General features: G+C 40.3%; 1 protein-coding gene across 6 annotated transcripts in view; it reads left to right on the forward strand.

Annotated features, from left to right (window-relative positions):
* Window positions 1-3,667: 3,667 nt before the first annotated feature.
* kcnip3a (Kv channel interacting protein 3a, calsenilin) overlaps window positions 3,668-25,989 on the forward strand; it is a 48,608-nt gene continuing 26,286 nt past the window's right edge. For 2 of the 6 annotated variants that reach the window (XM_079467441.1, XM_079467440.1), the window contains exon 1: window positions 3,670-3,780. In XM_079467441.1, coding sequence (XP_079323567.1) covers window positions 3,775-3,780 — 6 coding nt within the window. In that variant the 5' untranslated portion in view covers window positions 3,670-3,774. Of the gene's footprint in view, window positions 3,781-21,229; window positions 21,949-25,989 lie in introns of those variants that run through there. The other 4 variants (XM_079467439.1, XM_079467438.1, XM_079467437.1 and 1 more) reach the window with 3 other exon arrangements.

Raw genomic sequence — 25,989 nt, forward strand, 5'->3', positions numbered from 1 at the left:
TCAAGGACACCTTACAAACAAATAAAAAACAATTTACATGCATAAAAAAATGGACCTTTCAGGATTATAGATTCCAGTTGGACAATGACATTGACATAAGTACTTATAATGAGAGAGAGAGAGAGAGAGAGAGAGAGAGAGAGAGAGAGAGAGAGGCAGCAGCCTGCTGATCCCATTAAATACGAGGGGCTTTGATGAATGAAAATTAAATACCAAATGAAGAGACATAATTTTCAATGAATTGTTAACTGACAGGAGCTAAACATTTTGAGTGATTACACTTCAGAAGATTTATTATCACACAATTATAAAAAATACCCTCTAGGCTCTATTTACACAGTTAAATACCCTCACGTGTAGCAGTGAATATTTCTATGCCTCTTACTCTCTCCCTCAATTTTCAGTCACTGTTATTTACAAAGCCGCTCGATGAGAAGTCTACAGGCCTTGTTGTCTGTTTAACTATACATGATAAAAAGAAAATGTTTAACAACACAACACCCTGAAAAGGTGTAGTTAATGTTCACTATAAGATTTTTGCTCAGATGTGGTTAGGTTGTCCATGGAACAATTTAATGGGCAATATTCATTCAGTCAGTAGAAAAAGAGCATGGAGGAGAAATAGAGAGAATGCTAGTGCTCGCTGAATCGGTCTAGTGGACTCATTAAACTGTGTTAAGAGCATTGAGGCAGCATTCTGAAGGACAGGAGACAAATGCACACACCAGTACTCTGGTACACACAATACAGGCACTGCATTGTTAAATGTATCATCGATGTGTAATAAAAATAATCTTGGATTGATCAATGAATATTACCAGAAAACTGGACCATGATTAAACTGGACTTCGTTTGAGATGAACTGCTGTATAATAATAATGCATATTACATGTGTCACATAATTGCATGTGCATTTTTTAAAGCTCAACATGATGCTTTTCTGTCAACATACAGTTATCTGAAATGCTATCCATCATTTCGGTTGACACCTCAGGAATGAGTCTCATTTATCTGTTTTTCACTAGATGCTGTATTTGTGTGCTGTGGGACTTCTGTTTGTATTTCTGTAATCGTTTCTGCACTGCTCTGGGTTTTCTCAATACTCAAAGGTCCCAGGCACATTCATCTTGAAGTTCAAGTGATTCTGTGTGCCTAAATATGGGGAATCCAGGTAGCCAACATTTCTAGGGTAGATAAGCCAGCAGTTCACAAAATAAATGGCTTTTGATTTTCTCCCATTGCGCCTTTCCTATTATGATATGCTATGTAGTTCCTGGTGTTATTGTTAGATTAAAATTGTGATTTCACAAATAAATCACTGTTGGTTTTTATGTTAGTTAAAACTGACTAAATAAATAAAAATACATTAATATAAATGTACTATTTTTAATATTTATACTATTATATACTTTATGTATTTATACCATTTACTATAACATTTATGTGTTAATTTGCAAATTCTTAATAGCTTAAAATAATTCATTAGAATTCTTATTGCATAAACAAAACATGTTAGCAGACTGCCTGAACTGCCTGAATGCACCTTAAGATCATTTGTTTATTTGTTTTAGACTTCAAAACGGAAAAAACTAACGGTTCATTTACAACATATTGCACTCTATTTATGATAATAAAAACAAATCTCAGACAGAGTTTTGGTTTGTTGTCATCACAGTTTCTTCAAAAGCATAAATTAACATACATTACTGTAAAACCAAAAAAGCAGATCCCCAGATATTTTGCCTTCTATAACAAAAATGTTCAAAAATCCAGACAGGTGGGCAAAACAGATCCTGCCCCAATATTAACCCCCTTGAAACACATCACTTGGCCTACCAGAGGAAACAGAACTCTTGACGATCACTAAACTCAATTTAATAAAGGGGACAAAGCAAAGTCTATACCACCATTCAAAAAATCTGACCATGTCGCCATCTTCCTTATAACGCAGCAGTTCTTAAACCTGGTCCTTGTGCTCTGCACATTTTGTATGTTTTTTTGTTCTGTTCAGGGGTTTGTTCAATACGACCATAAGCGCCCCGCGAAGTGAACGTAGCTGAATATTCTTCCATGATTCCACTTTGAAAGGAGCGTCTGTAAGATTGGAAGGGCATTAAAGTCCACAAGAGGTACGCAAATCTCATGATTATAGTTACAGTAAATTAGTCCATCAAGGTCAATTTTCCCAGTGAAAGCAGGGGGAATGGTATATGACAGCTGAGAATTTTGCTGTCAGATACAGTTCCCCTGTGTTCCATGAGATCAAAAGTTCATACTTGCCCCACATTTACCTAGTTGACCTTCAATTCCACAAGAAGCAAGACAAGTTATTACAGAAACAATTAGACCTTAATTAAATTATTAATTGTTTTTTGGCCTCCCACTTTTTTCAAAACAAAGTTACGCCAATGTGTCACAGTAACACTCTCAGTTGTCAGAATACATTCCCCCATTTATTATGCAATCATTTAGATAATAGAATAAAGGCTGAATATCTCAGAACCCACTTGACTAAAACGTGCCATGCTCATAAAAAGCTTACACTTTCACCCCAATCCCATTGCAGTTCCATAGACAAACCCTGCACATAGAGGTATAGTATTTAAGCTTGCCTAATGTGATCTTCACAAGGACATTGTCGTGAAAGCTAAGAGGGAGATGTTTTAATGCTTAATGTGACTTATGCGGGCTATTAAAAGGTGTGTTCATCGGAAATTCAATTAAGCTGATGAGTGGAGAGCAGCTGAGTTGATATCAAGCTGCAATTTCATTCCGTATTACATAAATTATCTCAATACAGAAACAATTCCTGATCCACCCTACAATGAATGAATCAATGAATGAGTTGCAAGTGTTTCTTTTTCCTGTAGGTGATCTTTTGTCTTTCAGGTTTAGAGCAAATCAATGGTTATTTTGAGTTGATATATATTTTGCTTGTCTCCTGCTGCCTTACAAGTCATCATGCGGAGTAGTAGATGGCAAGACTCATCATCTAAGCTATGAGGTCTGACTCCCATTTCACCTGCAAGCGTGAACCTTACTGTGGGTTCCTTGGCAGAGAGTGCACTTGACGTCACGCTGGGATGAGGCTACATGTGACCTCCCCGAGGTTTGAGAGAAAGAGCGTTTGACATCACAGAGGGCTGTGGGTTTAGTGCAGATTAAGACTCTTGACTGTTCAAATATCAAGACATGCTGTTAGTGCAAACAGCACCGCTAGATTTATTGAATCATTACTGCCTAGAGGAATCTCTGAAAGTATTAGATTTTAATGAAGAATTCAACTTATCTTTCCCATAGCCTTTATTTGTAATAATAAAGACATTATAATGACATGTTTTAGTTTTTTATCATTTCAGGCATACTGTTAAATGTTATCATAATGTGAGAGGCTGTAACCTCTTCTTTTTCATAAATCCCATGTAATTTATGTCTTCAATATTATGGAGGAGCTTTTTATTGGCACTTGTTTCGACATGGAAGGTAGATGAGAATCCTAATCTAGCAGCTGGGGATCGCGCTTTTTTCTTCATTAGAAGGGATGATAATTGTCGTAAAATGGATAAAACCCACAAACACTTTTTACACGAGCTGTAGGCTCTCTCTCTCTCTCTCTCTCTCTCTCTCTCTCTCTCTCTCTCGCACGCGCACGGATCTTATCTTGGGCATTCCCTTGCATTCAACCTGACAGATCGGCGCGGTGAAGCTGGTGCACTTGGAAGTATAAAAATACATTTCTCCTCGGGGCTTGAGGAGGATAAATCACGAGACACAATGCAGGTGAGTAATCCATCACTTTAAATCCCCAAAACAGTATTTTTTCAGATTGACCATCCGCTGTTGCATTACGCGACAGCGGTGGAGTCAACAAGCGATTGCATTTAAAAGGATACATAATAAACTTGTAACGCTTTGTCAAACCCACTTGAATGTTATGTCGTATTGTCATTTATATGATCGACTGTATAAGAGAATGAGTTATGATGAAGTTACATCATTTCACGTGAACTGTAGCTCGCTCTTATATGCGCTCGCTGCTATGAGATGTCATTCAAGCGTAGATCGTGCCATGATGGAAAATATGTTTTATAGTTAGTGAACAGATGAATGCCTGTACCTGCAAACCTCCACGGGATACGTGCTCTTTAAAGCCGCTGTAAGAGCCCTGCATTTAGTCAGTACCCATGGGTAGAAATCTCTTCAAATGATATTGCACGCACTTTTATTTAGATTAAAGCACACTTGCACTGATAAAAAAAGTTTATTATGCTTTATTATTATGCATCTCGAGCCTATTTTCATATTTTCCCATCTATATGAATTGTTTTATGAACAACTCATATGCAATGCTCTTAATATTTTTAAATATCTTAACTTTTAATAGAACTATTTATAGAATAGAAGTATTAAAACGGTATTTGAAGCTCAAGCATAGGCTAAAATGGGTGGCTTCCTGCTGTTTGTGAGTCACTGGAATTCTTCTGGCTTGCAGAATCCTTACTCATTAAAGCTTTGACATTTAAAATGTTCAGTAATTTGGTTATGTCATCTTTGAAATAATTGTGTGGATTAAATCCTGTCCTCCATTTGACAAATGAGTGCTTGGACTCTTGGGAGCTGTCTGCACATCCCCAGAGCTGTTGTATCTAGCATGTAGAAACGTGCCCTGTTGATAATGAGAATGGGTGATTTTGGATATTTTGAGTTGGACCTGTTCGACCTGTTGAAATATTAATTTAGTACACACCATCTGTGAATCTGTTGTATAATTTGTTTCTGTTTTCAATCCAGTTGCTACAGTGACTTGAATTGAGATTGGAATAGTTGAACCAAAATATGAAACGTGAGATTCGCTTGCAACATAAACCATGAAAAATGTGACCTCTTTATTTTGTGGTCATGTCATGGCTATGGTGTTCTCCGTTACATACTACAGAAACCAAACACCAGTCTTTAGCTATTCACACCAAATCAATTGATATAGAGGTTCTTTCATTAAGGTAATTCAATGTCCCCTAACACATGTGGGGTCCAGGTGAGCCAGGAGCTGAATAATAAATAATTTGGGGTAATCTATGCTACTTGTTAAATGAAAGGGGAAGAAAACGTCTGGAAAGGGGACTCGGAATAAAACAGTACAATGGTGAACCAAAGCTGGCACTGTCGGTGAAGACAAAGCTCAGTCTTTATCCCCCTGATTACAAGCAACTGCATGTGGTTATATTAAGCAAACGGTCCGTGGAGATTGTCTGCATCATGAGCACATACAGATTGTTCTGTTTGAGGATTTCTAATAGACGTAACATGTTTTTTAGTTTGAGATTCAAAGCAGCGATGGTTTAATGTTTAATTCGTTTGATTAGGACTCATAAACTGGAGAGGAACTTTCTTTTACAGCTGAATCGGCTGCCTGCAGCAGACTGTTTGGCCTCTCTGCTCTGAGTTTTGATCAGGGTTTGGTTCGGAATGTTAAGCAAGCGTAAGCTTAGAACCTGAAAAAACGGTATGTGCAGCCCTGAATGAAATCAGACACATAAATTGAGAGAATGTAAATGAATCCTAACCGTGGTATAAACGAAGGCTTGTGCAGTTTTGTGGGAGGAGAACATTAAATAATGCTAATGCATTAGGAAAATGAACGAAGCTCTAAAGCTAGCTGCCACTGGAACAAAACAAGCAGATCGTAGTATAACGTTTGAATAGATCACAAAAATTAAAGTGATTTAGCCTCCTTGTAAAACACTTATATATAATGGTACACCTGCATATGGTAAATGAATGCAGTAGATACTCATTTAACACATTAATATTACAACTACAGTTATCATATACTGTAGTCCCCCACAGATGGTCTGAGCTTGACGTTTTTCTGACAGACATGGCACGAGAACTGTGAATGAAGATTCACCAACCGCTTCACAAACCAACCTGTGTCACTTTTTATGATAAACGTGCTACTGCACCTGCCCTAAACAATGCTGATCTCAAATCCTCGAAAGAAGGGACTGAGGTGTTAGTTCAATGCACCAATGATGAATCTTTCCCTAAACCTATTTCTCAGCATGGAGTCCTTCAGTGTGGGAAAACAGACCTGCCGGCAGTTAGCAGCAGATAAGAAATGGCGCATGTTCTCTATTGACTCTAACCTGTCCCTACAGACCCATTATCAAAAGACCTGCACGTAAAGTCGGGGAGAGGAAGCAAACCAAAAGCATTATTGAAACAGGTTTTTTTTTTGTGTGGCATTCAATAAACGCAATATCCAAATTCAATATCCCCATGAGAGGTGCCGCGTGCTTGCATCAAACATGCATAGAGTTCAAAAGAATGACCATGTGGGTATTTTACATCTGTGCTCATGCATGCATATGTTCTGTAGAAATTATGTTTGCTGTGTGATGTGCAAATGCCAATGCAAGCAATTTTGCAATATCGGTGGTTTTGTTACAGATGAAAATGTGAGTGGTTGCCAGGGCAATATAATGCAGTTTTGAGTATTTTGAAGGTTTTTGACCTAAAGTTCCTGTTGCTATGCCGTAGATAGGGTGTTCTGGGTGGTGGCTAGGACACTGGTGTGTGGTTGCTAAGGCGTTCTGATTTGCTATGCAGTTGGTCAAAATTGCCCACTTTTTATGAAAGCCCCTGACATTACCACCCAGACATCAAAATATCACTCAAATTGGTGTTTTCTTTTCTATGAGGGAAATATACTGTACATGCCTTTTGGATATGTAAAAATAATGCGCTTTTCTAGCATCGAAATACTTTGTATGAATTTTGTTAATTGAAATGTACAAACCAGAAGGAATAATAACCAACAGATTTTTTTGTGTGTGCATGTTTATGAGGAAAAAACAATGTTATGGATGTGAAGTTTCTCCGTTATGGACGGAAAAAAGACATAAAAATGCTTCAAAAACCTTAACAGATGGGAATTTAAACCACCAAATATCGCCATTTTACATATTAGTATGGTAAAAACATATTTTTAACTTTTAAGGTTCTGGAAGGTTGATATTTACATGATATGGCCAGTGTTCGTCCAGCAATGCAAGTCTTAAAGATTTATTTTCCATTTTTTAATCATACAACAGGTGACAATTGTAAGCTTTATTACATTCAAGTAATCACACCTCTCGTCTGAGCAGTGGCCAGTGGTTGGAACATGCTCCACAACCCCATGTTCGAGTCTGAGCTGGGTCCTTTCTTGTTTTCAGACCCCCTCTTTCATCCCTGTTTTACTGTCTGTTCTCTCCACTGTCCTGAACGCATTTGTTCAAAATCCACAGAAAAGATTACAAAGTGATAGCTTATTCATCGATACGGCCTGGGTTTTTCCTGCAAGGCAAGTCTTTAAGAGTTCAAAAGGATGACCGGTTAATTTACAACTATGCTCATTCAGTATAAATTAAAAAAAATTCTGCTAAACACATGAGCTAGCTTTCATATGTGTAGCGCAAACGTGCAGAAAAAGTCAGAAAGTGAATATATAATCAGTTTAAATACATCATGTTGGACCTGTATGCAAAAATGGCCGAAAGCATTTAGGCATGATAGTCCCTCAGAGGTATTTGTGCATGCAAACAAGATGCACTGACCAGATGAATTGCTTTCACAGCCCCCCGCATATTCACACGCACTGTAATAAATAGATTTGCTCCCCTTGCAGCCCTGCCACCCAACCCAGACTGGCATATGGAGCTGCCGTCCACCCACTCACAGATGCACCAACTTCATAAAGCCAGCATGCACTCTCTCTTTTCCACACTCTGCCACCACAGAGACAAGCAGCCACAAATAGCATCTTGTCACCTTAACATACCACGGATACACAGTGTCTCTCCTATTGACTATCAGGTTGTTACAGTAGACATGATAGTCCACAATTACGAGAGCAGAGGAACGTCCAGACGCGTTCTCTTTGAAGAGGTCATTTGCATGTTACTGTAAATCAGATTTACGTTTTAGTCAGGGACAAGCTGAGCCATCAGGACAGTAAGATTTCCTGAAATAGGAGAAGAATGTTTGAAAACAATCCTCTTTGTTGGTCTGTACCCTTCTCTGTCTTCTCAAACCTCACCTTGGGAACCCTGTTGTCTGATTTCCATCTGGCTTTTCAATCAGCCTCTCATTTATGCCCGTAAAACAATGCCAGACATCTCTCAATCCAATCAATCTTTGCGATCAGTCAGGATCAGACCTTTCAAGATTTGAAGTCCACCCGCAGGATTTAGAGGCTTTCCATGTTGATTCCATTTTGTCTAATCCTAAAGGACGGGGACAAAGCCAAATAGCCTCGCACCGAATAACAGGGCAGCTGTTTCATAAGGGGATTTTACAGGTTATGAAAGCTGTTTTAAGGATGTAACAATAGTTCAAGGACGGTCAGATATACCTTTTTACAATTGTAATGCTGGTTTAGCCTGTTTTATTTTTATTTTGGTGCAGGTCTTGCTTGTGGACCAGAATCATGATGTTATTTAAAAGTAAAAAAGGTAAAGCATCCAAAACAGATGTTGGTGACCAGCCGTGTTACCCTTTTAAACAGGGCTCACATCTGACATGTCCAGAACTTGACCAGGACACTTACTGCTTTTCTCTTGAAATCTCTTTTAAATATTTACTCTCAGAAAACATGTTTTTGCATTTGGTTTCCTGTTTATGCCCGTTATTTGTTGGGCGGTCCCAAACCAGGAAGACTGACAGAGCATGGTGCTCGCGGTAGATCAGAGGGATTATATAAGAGACCAGACACAAGGAGGCAAGACACACATTTTCCTTTTGATATTTAGAGAAACCTTGTGACTCTCTCATGTGTTAACAGATCCCAAGAACACAGAGAACGTGTGAGAGGGAGGAACAGGGGAAATTATATAAAGCACAGGAGATGGGTTTTTTTTTGGAGGGGGAGAAAACAATACAATAGAAAATAGAAAAAGAGAGGCAAGGAGGGGAGTGAAGGAGAGATTGTGAGATATGGTATCAGACACCAGGCGTGGGAGGACAGGAAGCCAGCATGGCAAGAAAGATTGACAGGAAACGTTATTGAGCGGGAAAGGGCACATGGAGTAAGAGCAAGTATCTGGAGGATAGAATGGAGAGAAATGGATAAATAGAGCGGAACATAAAGAGATTTTGACTTTTTTTCAGGAAAAGGGAGAAGATTTCAACTTGAGTTTGTGCTGTGTCTGGAGATGAGTAGGTACTTTATACTGTAGTGGGAAGCTGAAGAGAGTGAAGGTGGAGATTGAGGATCTGCAGGTGTGTGAGTTGATTACGGGGTCTTTCTTTTCTTTCCTTTCTTCGTCTCAGGGGAGAATGTGCGTCGGGTGGTCTCGGCTAAAAATAAACTCCTTTGTGTTCTGTTCTCTCACACTCAACCTCTCTGTCTGTAGGGCTAGTAGAACAGCAGGGCCCATAGTTGAAAGCCGCAACAGTTAAAACCAGATGCCAATAGAATGCAACACATTGTGAAATTGATAAAAAATTATACCAGTTTAAGATGGTTTGGTGGTCTTAGTTTTTTTTAGCTGGTCAGCCAGCTAACCAGATATTTTTAGCCAGGAGATATACAAATGCATATTTCCTAAATAATTTTTTTATCAATCAGCCGGAATTTAAAGGGGGTCACATTTGACAAAAAGTGCAATAGCTCATATAATAATTCGGCGGCATCGAGCTATGCTTACACCACAACACACCACAGAGCGCCCTTACATAGTGTAACGCCACATTCACACTGGCAGCAACAGATTGACATGATCTCATTCATTTCAATGATAGCTTAGCATTTTCTAGCGACACAAGCAACACTGTTGGCAAAAGTAAGTAGTAGCCGTGTCTAGTGTGAATTGTTTGACTTTATTGCTGCGCCCCCATTCGCATACTATCCATCCTAAATAGTGTTAGAAAATATAACTATTATGTCCCAAAATCATAATATGTTGTAAAAGAGTATTCAAAAAATTCCTGGATGATCTACTTCTTCTGGTAAAAATTTGGAGTGCAGAATGATGCACACTCTAACGGCTAATATTACCCACAACTCACTGCAAGTACGCGGAGTTTAGTGACGCTCAACTGCATTAATGAAATCAAATAACTGATGCGTTACTAAATTAATTAATATAACTAGAGTTAACATTATATGAAACAATGAGTAAATACTTACTTGATATGGAAATAAGAGCTGTATTTTGATGTGTGTGACAGTTGAAGGGGTGGTGCAACGGTATGGAGCGATATTAGTCTCATTAATTATTCATGCGTAAAACAAGATACACACATGCGTAAACAGTTTCGCATGCATAAAACCTAATTTACGTGCACATAGTATATATTTACATTTACGAAAAGCAATTCACGTGCGTGAAACAAAACTATTTTCTCACAAATTACGTTTCGCAAACATACAACTGCGCACATAACTTTCGAAAAGTTAAAATGTACGCGTTTGTCTTGTTTTACGAATGTGCAAATCGTCACACACCTGTGAATCGCCTTGGACGTGTGTGTGTGTTTTTTGAGACTCTCCTGGCGACGCAACCCCTTCCACTTGGGTTGTCGTATTCTTTAGCCAATCAGATTCAAACTTACCATTCAACCAATCACAACCCGCTGAGGGCGCCGGACTCAAGGAAAACGGCTCTGCGCAACTTTAGTGCAGTTTGGCTCAAATAGAACGGAAATGATGCATCACCCTTACCGCACGTTAATCACATTACGATCTTTTCCACGCTTGCGCAGCTTTGTGGGTACAATTTATTATATTTTTTACTGTTAAATAAAATACAATACTTAATTTACTTCGCTGCTGTCCACCTGGTCTCATTTCACTATGCGTTCTGTCAAGTCAGTTTGCAATACTGTAATGTTTCCCCTGACTTTGTAGTTCTTTCTTCATGTAAATTAATATAGTCTAGTTAGACATACGTGTTATGTTCCTTATTGGCTTCTGTAAACGCCATTGAAGGGATTATTTTACTAATGGATAGATATATTAGCCTATATAGACCCATACTAATAAATTACTACATTTAAAGTTAACTAGTATTATCAGATTTAAATTTAAAAAAATGACACAAACCGTCTTTGACAATACTACTGACCGCAGATAGAAACACGGTAAGGTAAATAGACATGCCATACAGCAATGAATCGCAAAATGGGAGGAAACTGAAGATTTGCAGTGGATTAAAAAACTTTATTCCACATGTAACCAAAATCATCTATGTTCATGTAACAACTCTATTATTTTGGATTGGCATCCACATAAACACATCGTAATGGTAACGTAAGCAACATTTAAAAACTTAAAAACAGACAAGCCTACAAAACAAAATATGTGCCGCCTGCACCAAAGCTGCGCAGAGCCGATTTCCTTGAGTCCTCTAATTGGTTGAATGGTAAGCTTGAATCTGATTGGCTAAAGAGTACGACAACCCTAGTGGAAGGGGTTGCGTCGCCAGGAGAGTCTCAAAAAACACACACACACATCCAAGGCGATTCACAGGTGTGTGACGATTTGCACATTCGTAAAACAAGACAAACGCGTACATTTGAACTTTTCGAAAGTTATGTGAGCAGTTGTATGTTTGCGAAACGTAATTTGTGAGAAAATAGTTTTGTTTTACGCACGTGAATTGCTTTTCGTAATTGTAAATATATACTATGTGCACGAAAATTAGGTTTTATGCATGCGAAACTGTTTACGCATGTGTGTATCTTGTTTTACGCATGAATAATTATTGAGACTAAAATCGCTCCATACACCGGTGTGTCATGCATTCTGTCTTCTCATGATTAACATGGTCAACTTGTCAAAAAACGAATTGGATGTATTATGTAGTATTCTCGATACACTCCCTCAGTGTTCGTTCAGGTTTCAGAAAGTTTTTTTTAACATGAAAAATCGTTGAAAAATGTAATAATTGGTTAAATAAAAACTTTTCTTGGTCCCATATTGGACAATCAACCGCACAAGTCACTTTCACTTGTGTGCAGGAGAGAGAGAGAGAGAGAGAGAGCACTATGTTCTCGAAGTTCAACTGTCTTGTTTGTTCGCTGCATTTGGTTAATGAATGTTATATAAACGGTGGATATAACGCTGAATTTGGAGATCAGATTTGATTTGATTAGATCAGCATATGTCTTGTCAGTTAATGCAGTGTTTGTTTATGTTCACTTTTACTAGAGCAACCAAAACTAGATTCACCTTTGATTAGGGAGCCGCAGAGATGACGTGTTTTTGTAGGCCAACCCGGAAGTTAGCGATGCAGGGGTTCCCTCTACCGAAAGCCAATACATTTTTTACATAGACTTTTAAAGCTCGCAAAAAATAACCTCTGTGATTAACCAAATTTTGTGACGTTTAAGTTTTTTCTATCAAAATAATATTTTGCAAATTAACACAACATTTGTTACTTTTGAAGTCGAAATACAATCGGCAGGAGTAAAAAGCTAACAAGATACTATAAACAGACCATGCCATGGTCCCTCGATGTCAACGTCACCACCACCAAGCCTCTGCCAACTCTTTCAAACTTTATGAAAAATGTGTTCCCTGGTAAGTACATATGCAAAATACATATGCACTTATGTATTTTGTTGCCTATGTTGTTATAATTGCTTCCAATGTTTCCTCATCTGTAAGTCGCTTTGGATAAAAGCGTCTGCTAAATGTAAATGTAAAAAACTAATTACTCTGTGAATGAATCCGCATCTACTGTATGTTTTTAGAGATTTGTGCCCATGTTGCATTATTTGTGAGCTTTATATGCGCTAAAGGAAGTAGTTGCTTTTAGCAACTTGTTAGCAACCGTCGTTTTTAAGACACATAAGGCTTTAAAAAATCCAGAGTGGGTTATTTATGACATAGAGTAAAAAGTGAAAACATTTAGAGGTTTTGTTAACCACAGACCTTTTTCGGGCGATTTACCAGAACTCATAGACTTTGGGGTGATGGAACCAGAGAATATTTTTTTCGATAGTGTATCGATAGTGATACCTCTACATCAATAATTTTTTTGAGATCGTGTCATTTCAATGGCCAAAAGTAGGTGGAAGCAAGCAATGGCGAAAAATATAAGAACGCTTCTATCGCTCTGAGATGACGTGTGGGTGTGCTTTGGTTTTTAAATTAAGTCAGGGAGTAATGAGTTATATAATACAAATGCTGTTTGTACGCTTAACAAGTCATGACCCACCAAGTCACTTTGCTATTGCGGTGCATTAGACAAACAGTTTGTTCCAAAAAGTAAGAGTGACACTTATTGTACTTTCACGGATGTGAAACCATCGCATTTACGGATGAACCAGAATTTAATTTTGCCCACTCTCATTGTTCAGTTACTTGCATGTCCAACCTTAGTCCCCTGTGCACTTGAGGGGCGTGACCCACTGTTTGGGAACCTCTGATCTAATGGTCCGTGCATCGCACACCATGGCCACTCTGCAGAGGTATGAGTTGATTTTACAGAAAATCCCAGATGGTGCATTGCATGTTGTATTTCTAGCTCTTCTTCGACGATACCACTGTAGCAGCTCCCATAACACCCTGCCTAAAAGACATCTCAGCTTGAATAAATGAGTATCACCTACAGCTGAACCCAGCCGAGACAGAACTACTAGTGTTTCCGGCACACACCTCGTCTTCCAACAGAACAAAAGTGCTCATGTGACACCCCTTTTCATCTCTCTCCACTGGCTACCGGTTGAAGCCCGTATCAGATTCAAGTCACTAATGCTTGCCAGCAGGACTATCACTGGAATCGCACCGGCATACTTTCACACCTTCCTATACTCCTACATCCCATCAAGAACTCTGCGTTCAGCAAATGAGCTGCGTTTTATATTGCCTTCTCATAAAGGCAGTAAATGTAACATTCTTCCTAACTGGAAGTATAAATAAACATACCAAATTACTTGTTTGGCTAGTTTTTGCTAGCTAAATAAATATATAGCTACTATATTGTACCGCAATATAACATTTTACACAATACTACATGATGACAATAACATTTGTTTATTGTTTTACATTCAAAAGCCACATGTTGTCCAATAATAAATGAAGTTAAAGCCCCACTGCACTGCCTCGGAACGTGCAGTATTCAACTGAAAATGCAGAGAGTGCGAGACATATCAAGTGACCCAGCCCCCTTTTTAAATAACCAATAGCGTTTAATTTACCGCACACATTCAGCCTGGCAAAGCTGCATTTAACAGCGTGGAAGCCACAATGAAGTCTGTTGAGAGAATAGGAAAATCAGTGATACCAGTGACTTGTTATTTACATTGGTGAGTGACACTGGAGTTTGTCTTCTACTTTACTCATCAAGGCTGCGATGTCGGATCTCTTTCATATGTAGACTTAAATCGGGTCAAATAGTTTTTGTTTTATGATCGAGCAAATGATCAGCTCTGTGCTATCATGTCTCTGAACTGGAGAACACTCATGTACAACAGCTCACGTGACACAAACGCAAAATTAAGACTTTAATGTTAATGTTTAGACTGTCTGGATCATCCTCTATTACCCATCTAGTGCATTATCCGTCATTTACCATGTAGGACATAATAAATGTGCAAACAAGTGGCTGATATGAGGCGACGATAGGTAAAACTTTCATTTTGATTTCACTGGGGCTTTAAAAATGGCCTGTTTTACATCAGGAATAGGTTTTGACCTTGAGCTCTCCCATACAAAATGTGTATGTAACAAAGATCAATAAAGGGAAGGAAGGAGGCGAGAACGGGCAAAAGGAAACAATTCTTTTAATCATATAAACAAACAATAAAATTAATTTAAAATGAAAATCAAATTCAGTAGGTGTACTCCACCCACATTCTTCCCTATTTCCAGACCTGCATGTTATGAAGCATACATTATAGACGACCAACCACCCTATTAGATGTTGACAACAACAAACCCCCTGTCCATCACCCCATAATATACAGACAGGCTCTTATGTAACAGCACGAGTAACTGATTGTGTAGTTTAGCTGTGTGTGTCACCATCTCATTTGTGATCTAAGGAAGCACTTACTGTCTATCACAGAGTCCTTGAATTATACTGAATAATTAATTCATCCAACAGCATTACTTTCTACATAACGCTCTCTTTTATTTTCTCTTAATCTCTCTCACACTTTTACAGTTGTTAGGGTGTAGCCTTAGGCTGGTCTTCAGTCGGTGGGCTGTGGTGCGTTAAGATAGAACATAAAAGCTGACCTCATCTCACGACCTTGGCTGGCCAATAACACATGGTGGGAAAGAGCTACGCTATATCTTTTTTATTCTGTTCTCTCCAAATTTTCTTTTTTGTTGCACAAGCACAAACAATCCGACTTGTGGTAACTTTAGAAGGTGTTTCCTAAAGGACATACAGTAAGATAGGCCGCCATGTGTCATCATTTTTAAGGCGACATGATCAGATACAGTATCATTTTACTGTGTGTTTGCATCTTTCAGGGGACCAAAAAAATGCAGAGATTGCATGGTTCCAAATGTGTTTTTGTCATGATTCTGCCGCATCATGTCATGTTTCTCTTGGTTTAGTGGCAGGATCATGACAGAACCTCATGTTAAATGTGGAGAGAGACATTATTGTTCTTATGGCCTTCCATACTCTCTCTCCTGTCTCGTCTTTGTTCCCATCCTCTCGTTACCCTCGTTATTGATTAATGCCCTTCACCTGTTTCCCTCTTGATTTGCTCCCTTATTTAATGCCCTTGTGTCTTCTGTCTTGTGCTGGTTCATTGTGGTTGTGTAGTCAGTCCATGTGTCTAGTCTAGTCCAGTCCAGTCCAGTCCAGTCCAGTCCAGTCCAGTCCAGTCCAGTCCAGTCCAGTCCAGTCCAGTCCAGTCCAGTCCAGTCCAGTCCAGTCCAGTCCAGTCCAGTGTATTTGTAGTTCTTGTTTTGAGTTTATGTTAAGTCTTTGTGTAGTTAGTCTTAGTCATGTTATTGTATCCATGTTTTGTTCTGTTACCCCCTTGTGGGTCTTTGTTTTATTATTTATTAAATTATTTGTTAACCCCTTACCCGCTGTCTGCACCTGGGTCCTCTCTCTGTGTCTCACCACGAGAACCATGACAGTTTTTCCTATTGACTATATCTATTATGATTCATAAATTATATTTTCAATACATAGTTGTATGCCATGCACAGGTATGCACGGAAAGCTCTGCAGAATTATAATGCCCATTATCTGTGATTTCATTTGATGTATGTTTTGCTGAATCTCTCTTTAGGAATATGGGAGACGTAATTATATACCGAAAATATGACGTTCTTTATTATACAAAAGCAAACTCAAATCTTTAAAAAACTTTAACATTTTTGTGTACTTTCTCAATAACTGATTTACTTTGTATTAAGTTATGGATTGCAGATTTTCCCATCTTGCTCAATGATCTATGAGCTTGTGGAATTGTTTTAGACTTCATGGGTAACAATCTCTTTGTCTTCGAGAAAATGTCTTTTTTACCCCACAGAACACTGCTGTTTTAGTCTATACAAGGATATGCAAAAATGCAATTGTAAGGTTTTTCAATTAAGTCTTAAAAATCAGCCAAAGGTAATATAATCAGTAGAAATGGAAATGCTTCTAATAGTCTTACCAGTTGACGTGCATGTGGAGGCAGAGTCAAGGAGCTTTATGCATGTTAGATGGTGTTTTAATGGACCAAATGATATAGTGTTGGTCTTTAGCTCCCCAGTAGACGTGTGGCTCTGCTCTCATTAAAAATGCAGCTTTACGCAGCTTTAATCTATATGTGATCAATACTAAGCACTGGTTACAACAGGAGGTTAAAGACCACTGTGTGCCTTGGGTTTTGAGCTGTACTCTATAGTTTAATGCAGAATGTCATACGGCTTTAACTTTCTTCTGCATTATGTACAATGCACAGTATGCACATTTTTTCGATAGTTTCGATACTACATTTTGTCGCCTTGGAATGATAAGGTTATTTTTGATATTACTGTCAAAATGTAATTATTCACATTTTCTAAATCAGTGGTGTTCAAACATTTCGTTTTAAGGGCCCCTCGCTGTAGAGTGCATAACTTTGTGTCCCCACCAAATAAAAACTTAGATCTTAGACTTAAAATGTTAATTAAACATACAATAACAGTATACCATGCTAGAACATCCATTCTTTTGGTTTGTGGTCTTATTTTTTTATGTGTGATTACATAGAAATTATGATACATTTCTATATTTCATAAAATGCCATAAAAACTGTGCCCAACTCCCCCACCCCCTTTTGAGCATCACTGTACTGAATGATACATTATTCTGTGACAACTTATTTACACGATGTTATGTTTGTTTCCTTTACATTGTGTACATTTTGGGACTTGTGTATCTACAAATTCAAATGGAATGGAAAACTTTTTACCTCGAAACAAGGCGACAATTTGGTAATGCGTGGTGTATTGTGATGAGTATACAATGCGTTAAAATTTCTCATTTCAATGGAAATGGAATCTCTTTTTGGGCTTATTAGCTATTTGATTAAACTATCAGGAGATGTTTGCAAGACGTATACAAGACGCAAAATTGATAAAAATGCAAAATTGATGAATAGGTCAAAACTGGGTGCTTGCTAAATTAAACCATGACGCCATTGCTATTTATAATGTTTAGTATCGCATAGTGTGTTCGTTTTGTGTGTGGGTCTGTGAGCTGGTTGAGGAACTTAATGTTTTTAATGGTGACTGCACACCTGATGCAATACACAAATCTTCTCTTCTCTCTAAATACAGGAGTCTCCCTCAGGCCTTAATTATACAGCCTTGCCTCAAGTCTGCTTCTCCTGCATGAAATGGCAAACAAAGTAACGCTTTGTATATTTACACATTTATCAAATGTAACATTGACTGGAATTTGTGTGTATTGAGTCAAGGAAGGTAGATGAGAGAAAAGAAAATGTCAGCTTGTTGCTAGGGCATTGGGTGGCTGCTAGGGTGTGGGTCGGGTGCTTGCTTTATGGCCCAAGTCAATATCCAGGTCTCAATAGACCTCTGGCTCATTTTAGATGACTCTCAGTTGTAAATCTGTCTAACCATGTTTTACTGAAAATGTTAAAATCTCAACATGTTTGTGTGAGGTTTAGGGTGAATCATTACGGTTCCTGTAGAGTAAATACCTTTGCACATACAGTACGAAATTTTCGTATAGGTTTATCTAGCTCAAAATGCTTGCTACGGATGGGAAAAACGCAGAAAATCAAACCCATTATGAATTTTTTTTATGATGGAGGAAAATATCGGAGGCAGTGTGTAAATGTGATTGACACAAAGTGAGGTTGTATTTACCTTTTAACGTGCGGAAATTTCAGATGCAAATTTTGGACTCAATGTGCAATGGCCTTCTGAAAAATCATTGGCTTGAAATATCACAGTATTTTTGTCAATGTGTCCTCACAGATACAGTACAATGAAAAAAAACCTTTGTGTGTGTGTGATCTTTTTGTCTCCCGGTTCTCTTCTTTTGTGTACATTATTTATTTTGGTGATCATCACTTTTTTTCTCAGGTGCTGTAGAAGATAATAATGAGAACACTTGAAATTACAGACAAGAAAAACACATTAAAATGCATTTAATGCCTGTTTCTTCAGGGAAAGAGAATGAATGTTCCCAAATGAACAATAAAATAGAAAAGCACATTGTGAACTTCATTATCCAAGTTTTCTTCACTGTTTGCTTACGCCTGATGAATTTGTGGAGTTATTTCATTCTTCACCTTATTGAATCCTCTTATTTCTTTCTATTGCTCTTCTTCTCATTTGGTTCTCTCTCTCTCTCTCTCTCTCTCTCTCTCTCTCTCTCTCTCTCTCTCTATATATATATCTCTCTATCTCTCTATCTCTCTATCTCCCTCCACATTGAAATGCACAGAAATAGCAATGCAAATTTCCCTTCAAAATGGTTTCATATCATCTCATCTTCCAACAATACTCCAATCTTTGTCATTTCCCCTCTCCTCCGCTTTTTACTCCTCCACTCAATCTTTCCTTTCTTTTATTGTATTTTTGTGCTCATTATGCTAATTTGGCAACCATGAATCTAAGAAAAAACTCCAGTGCCATCTTTATTTTACTCTATTATTGCTCTCTCCCTCCCTCTACCTCTCTCTCTTTCTCTCGCGTTCTCTCTCATTCTATTTATATCTCTGTGTGGTGGGAGTGTTTGGTCAGACAGTTTACACTACTCTATTTGCCTCTCTCTCTCTCTCTCTCTCTCTCTCTCTCTCTCTCTCTCTATTTTTCATTCTTTGTTCCCATTCTTTATTGAAACAAGCATGGATCTATCTCTCATGCTCTCTTTCATCTTGTCCTGCTCTTACAGAAGGCATTTTCCGGCAGTATTCCGGGTGTTGTCGGAAGCGTGTCAAAGCCTCTAAATGCCGCTAGATCACCAATTGGTGTGAAAGCAAACCGTGTTTGTCTGCAAACATGTACCCCTGATGCATGTCAATGCATGACAGCATAACTGGATATGTGTGAACTGAACAGCGAGCAGAGGGGGGATGAAGGGGAGATGAAGAGCATGATAAAATGAAGAGCATGACTGACAGTGTTGGGTCAACTGGACGGATACCGAACGATTATCACTGGCATGTAGGACTGTGATTATCCCACGACTGAAGCATCATGGGAAGGTTTGGGAAAGAAAGATCCCGCTGAGTGGTGAATGGGTCGGCACAAAGCTCTGAATGGCCCACGCGTTTTCTTTGTGCTTGCTTCTTCATAATTATAATAAAACAGCTTCACGGATGATCTCGCAGGGAAAAGAAATTCTGCCTGACTGAACATAGTCACCATCATATAAAGACATCTCACAATATATGACATGATCCAGTAGCTCAACAGGGAGGGCATTGCTGTAGCAGTCCAAAAGGTTGTGGATATGATTTCCGGGGAACACATACATGAATAAAAATGAATGGATTAAATGCACTGTATATTGCTTTGGATGTGTCTCCCAAATGCATAAATACCATAAATAACACATTAACTCGCGTTATAAAATTGAGAATTGCTATTTTTATGCAAATTAAACATTCAAAACGGTGTGAACATTCCAATTATGTAAAATCCGGCATTACTGTGTTGTACAGATTGGATGTGTTTGCCTGCTATCTACAAGCTTGGCTTTCACACAGGAAGAAAAGTATTTAAATCATATTACTGTAAGTGTTAAATGAGCAGAACAAATGTGAAGCAAAGTTCCGCTTCATCTTGATTCAAAGACGTTCTTTATGCATAAATCGCCATATCTGCCCATATGACAGTCCTTTGATTCAAACTTTATGCGGGGATAGCAGAGACTCGTTAATTTTTAATTCAGCAGATTACTCTCACTGCCACATATTCAGCATCTCACCGCAGCAGCCCTCTGATGTGTCATTTTATAAACAGTCTCTCTCTCACCCAGTATTTAGCTCTCAGCTTTTTAGGTCTTGTGTTTCGACCTGTCTGCTGCTGCTCAGCATTTACAGCGCAGTCTTAACCAACCTCTCCCTCAGAGTTAAATCAATGTCACTGTTTATCTCTATAAAAGCCCTCTCAAGCTGATGACGGGCTCCTTTGTGAGTTTATGAAGAGCGAGGCGGCTCTCCAACCTCTACCTGCCATGCTTTTGTGTATGCATGTAAAAGAGGCTTTTGTCCTATAGTCTCTCTCTCTCTCTCGCTCTCTCTCAGCCTGATATTTTATTGATGGCATATTTATAGATTTGAATAATTGAGTCCATGAAAGATGACTGAGTGGATCTCTCCACTGCAGGAATGAGAAAAAGTACAATACACTACATATCAGGGTTTAATTTTAAAGCGTAGTGGTGACAGTTGCAGAGTTGCTTGTGTAAGTCTGTACTGTACGCTTGCGTTGTAGTACAGCATGTCAGCATAAGAGGTTTGTCAATTGGAAAAGTTGTAACCTTTTTGTTTAGCTTGGAAACAGAGCCCAAAATACATCGCAAAAGTTCCTATGTGTTTTGTGTGCACTCAGACTCAAACTTTTTCACTTTTACAAGATCTCCTTACTGTAGCTATACACATCTGTCGCTATACCTTTTTACACATTGATATCAGGTCAGGCCATTCACTTAAAACTACCTCCAAAGTCTCCAAAAACAAATCTGACATCTTTACTCCTACCTACATTCCCTTGCATGTCTGTGTCACCGGGTGAACAAACCAGGAACCAAAAAGATTTCGACTTGTTGCTAGGGGGAAGAAATGTCGGTGTGACACCGGGCTGGCTCTGGGTTTACACATCCTGGCTGCTGACCATAATGAGCGCCAGCTGAAGCCAATGATTAGCGCTTCATTGGCGCACATGCCCGGACAAAAGAGAGTATAAAGAGAGGGGCTGGAAGCACAGTAGGGAAAGAGGGGGAAGAGAATGTTCTGGCAGTCGTGAAGCTCTGCACGAGTGCGCGAGTGGATTATAGCAGCGACAGTGAGTGGCGGTAGGTGCTGGAAAGCTGAGGTTTAAGGCCTGATCGGTGTTCCATGTTGGGTCCCCCAAGGCATGCTCATTAAGTGAGTCTTGAAGAAAACACGAACAGCAACGCAACGAAGTAAGTGAGAAAATTACGCAGAGAAAGAAGGAGAGTGACTGGCCGAAAAGAGATTGGAAATCCGCTGTAGGATTTATGTGATTCACCGGGAAAAAGTTAAGTGCACCTTGTTATAAATGACCTTCTTGAGAAACCCATATGGGAAGATTTGCCATCGCCAGTGTACGACTAACCTGTGTTTGTGGCAGTGTGTGTTATCCTGTTGACAGAGCGAAGAACAGTAACGATACCGGCTGGGAAGATCACGGAGTCCGTGTTCATCTTCTGAAACCACTATCCTTTGGATCATCCACCCTATGAAGAGATGGATGATCTGCAAGAGAAGAGAAACGAGTTGATTAATCGCTGTAAAGATAGAGTGAGTTTGCAGTGTCTGAAAGAGTGAAACCAAAACGTGTGAGGATTTACAAGAGTGATTTATGCACAAGTGTGGTGAGATCAAACAACTGTGTTTTCTCTGAGTCTCTGATGGGTGAAAATTGATCCATAACTTTGAAGATTCTTTCAAACTGAACTGCCCCCGTAGTTGTGTCCAGGTCCCTAAGATTGTGTGCATGGTGCGGAGGAGGAAAAACTCAACGCACCTTTGTTGCCACAGTTCACGAGCACTTTATCCCACAACAATGAAAGTCCAGTCTCACTATTCCTCCCAACGATGCCGTTCTACTACACACAGAAAGAGAGCGAAGGCTGGTAAAGTACCCCGTTTCTGTCTCACCTACTACTGTCCGCCTTGCTGTCAAATTGTCCGTCCCTTGCAGGGAGTAAAGAGGAAGCTATTGCTGAGAGTTGAGTGGTGGCTCTGCGAGCACGTCAACGAATCCGAACTTAGAAGCTGTCTGTCCCACGAGTTATTCAACGAGTCTGACGACGAGGGAAGTCCCTGTCTGTCCCACGAGCCCACCTAGAGAGGAATATACTTACCTGAAGAACGGAAAAGTACCTACCAGCACCCCCCCCTCCTCCTTTCATCGAAGCTACAGCCACGAGCATCCCCACCCCTGCTTTTATCCCTTTTTAAACTTAATAAAAACTCACCTTTTAAACTCCTTCTTGTTGTCCGCCTCTTGGTGTCTGCTCCTCCGGAGTGTGGTAAATAACCCTCGGCCCTGTCACTGGGTGACATAACCTTTGCCGTAGTCGGCAGGATTACCACTCGGAGTTGAGTGGCCAGAGGACCCAGGATGGTGGATGAGGATTTGCCAGCCGCCCGGCAGCCGATGGCATCTATGTCCAGGACATCTATGTCCGAGGGCTCAGAAGTACGGTGGGCCCGGCTCAGAGTTGAGCTTGACAGATTGGAGAGCAGAAGTGGAGTACCTGGCCGGACTGCAAGGGCTCCGAGAAGCCCAGAGGATACAGTTTGTGCTGAATTCGCTCGAGGGGGAGGCGAAGAGAGAGGTTCGAGCAGCACCTGAGGTCGTCCGAGCCCCTACCCAAGCGATCTTTGAGTTCTTATCCAGGCAATACGGTGATTCCACTCCCGTGGCAGTGTTGCGGGCTCAGTTTTTTAACTGTAAGCAGGGACCTGGGCAGACCCTGCGAGCATTCGCTCTGCGACTACGAGAACAGTTCTCCAGGTTGAAGAGTCAGGAGCATCATGGTCTAGGGGATGTAGAGACATTATTAAGAGACCAGTTCCTGTTGGGGTTACGAGAAGGTCCAGTGTGACAGAGTCTGAGATTACAGCTTCGAGGGGACGCTGCCCTGACTTTCGAAGATCTACGTAAAGAGGCCCTAGCCCTTGAACAGGATCACAACCAGACCGTGGAGTTGCCGGTGTGTATGGCTGCAAGTGGTACTAGAGCTCCAGTATTGTCCAAACTGACGGAATGTAAACAGGCCTTACGTGCAGAGTTGATGAAGGATGTTCGAGAAGAAATGGCTGAGTTCTCGAAGACTATTCTGGGAGAATTCCGCCGTGGACGGCCAGAGCCCCCTCCTTTGCCCCGAGACGGTCGTATTCTGACGGAGGGAGGGATCCGGGAAGGTGTACCGGCCGACCATTCAGTTCCAGTGGGATGAGCAAGGGCGCCCGATCTGTAACAACTGCGGAGAGCCAGGACATTATAGCCGCCAATGCAGCCCCCGACGTAACTCACAGGGGGGTTTTTAGGACGACGGCCACTGTGGGTCAAGTGGTCGGGACCCCCCGTATGGACCCCTTTGTAAACTCAGCCCCACGAGACGGCCTGGTGGGACGTTGCCCCCTCGTGGAGATTAAAGTCAAGGGAGTTACTGTTCGGTGCCTGGTAGACACAGGGTCCCAGGTCACCATGTTTGCCGAGAGTCTGTCCAAAGATCTGTTCGATGCCCATCACTTACTTGTAGCTGAAGTCCCCTGGCTCACCCTGCAAGGAGCAAATGGCCTGAACATCCCCTATATCGGATACCAGGTGACCGACTTTGAGATCCATTGCACCACGATCCCACAGAAGGGGGTGGTGATTGTGCAGGACTCCTGTCTGGGGGAGCCTTGTTGGGGATGAACGTAATCATGGACTGTTGGGAAGAGCTGTTCCGGGCGGGTCCCCTTCACTCCACCTCGGTAGCCGAGAAGCGAGAGTGGGAACGTGTCGTCACCGACTGTCGACGAGTACAGGTCGCCAGCTCCCAACAGGATCGGGAAGACGTTGGCCGAGTGGCATATCGATATGCTGTCTCCATTCCTGCCCGGAGTGAGGCTGTGGTCTGGGTCCGTCTTCCTGGGCGGGCCTATGGTCCTGAGGAGTTTGTCCTTGTCGAGCCCCACTGGGAGTGTCAGGCCGTCGAAGTTGCTTGGGGGTTAACGGTAGCCCGTCGGGGCCGAATTGCAGTAAAAGTGAGAAACACGAACACTTACCCTGTCCAACTCTATCGTCATCAACGGTTGACCCGTATCACGCCAGTGAGTTCCCATCAGGTGAGGGAGGAGCAGGAGGTTTGTTTCTGCCAAGTGAGCGCAACGGTGGTCGAGGTCGGTCCCTTGCAGGGAGTAAAGAGGAAGCTATTGCTGAGAGTTGAGTGGTGGCTCTGCGAGCACGTCAACGAATCCAAACCCAGAAGCTGTCTGTCCCACGAGTTATTCAATGAGTCTGACGACGAGGGAAGTCCCTTTCTGTCCCACGAGCCCACCTAGAGAGGAATATACTTACCTGAAGAACGGAAAAGTACCTACCAGCACCCCCTCCTCCTTTCATCGAAGCTACAGCCACGAGCATCCCCACCCCTGCTTTTATCCCTTTTTAAACTTAATATAAACTCACCTTTTAAACTCCTTGTTGTCCGCCTCTTGGTGTCCTCTGGTGTCTGCTCCTCCGGAGTGTGGTAAATAACCCTCGGCCCTGTCACAGGGTGACATCTGTATACTGTATAATGTTTTTGGGACAGCAGATTGTAAGTATAAAGTAAAAAGGAACACAATTGTTGGGTTAAATAAACCCAGAAAATGTTTATATTTGTCCTAACAATACGTTGAAACAACCCAGCATTTTGGGCTGAAGTAAAGGTCTACACGTACACAGGTTTTTAAATAAGTATTATTTTAAAATCGCGTCCATACAAAAAGGAAAAAGCATACGAAGCGCTGTCAAGGGCGTGCCAAACCAACAGGTACTATGTTTGCAGCCAATACGCATAAAATAACCATGTTCGTGTTGACAGGGCCTTTAAACTAACATTTGAGTTCATCCCCTTTTGATCCAACCATGGTTTTAAAAAACCCTGCATTTTTCAAGCGCATAATATGTTTCGATTTTGAGATTGAACTTGAAATGAAACAGATACTCAACTTTTAGCATATTTATATACAGTAAATGATCAGTACATTTCTCAGTAAATTGTTTAAATGTTTTAAATAGCCTAACTTAACGTGATTTGTGATTTCTATCTGGCTGTACGTGCAGAAAGCGCAGCTCAGTGAAACATTTGTCTTTTTTTGTCCTAATGGAAGTATGAGGATTCTTAATAAAATCAACTGTGTTATGTAAGCTATGTAAACTAATTTTAGATTCGTAGTCTGACATAAACCACATTTATTCATATCTCCATCGCATCAACACGACAGCCCGCTGAAGATATAGATGTATAACTCTTGTCACATTAGTCTTTTATAAAAGATTGCTTTGTATGGATGTTCAACAAACATTCAGGCTTGGGTTTTCAACTATAAATGATAAACCTAATAACCAAATAAGACTGCTTAATGTACAGACTCTATCCAAATGTTATTTTGGAGATAATTTAACAGTATAGAGTTGATGAATGTAATATGCAAGTAATGCAAGACAAAAAGCAAGAAAATGTACTGTACAAACAACATACATTGTGTTTTACAACAAAAGATTTATTTATTTTTCATACATCGACACTACCTGTATATCACCATCTACAGGCAGCAACGTCAAACCTATGCTGACCT

The sequence above is a fragment of the Barbatula barbatula genome, assembly GCF_947034865.1.
Source record: "Barbatula barbatula genome assembly, chromosome: 11".
NCBI classification, from domain to species: Eukaryota; Metazoa; Chordata; class Actinopteri; order Cypriniformes; family Nemacheilidae; genus Barbatula; species Barbatula barbatula.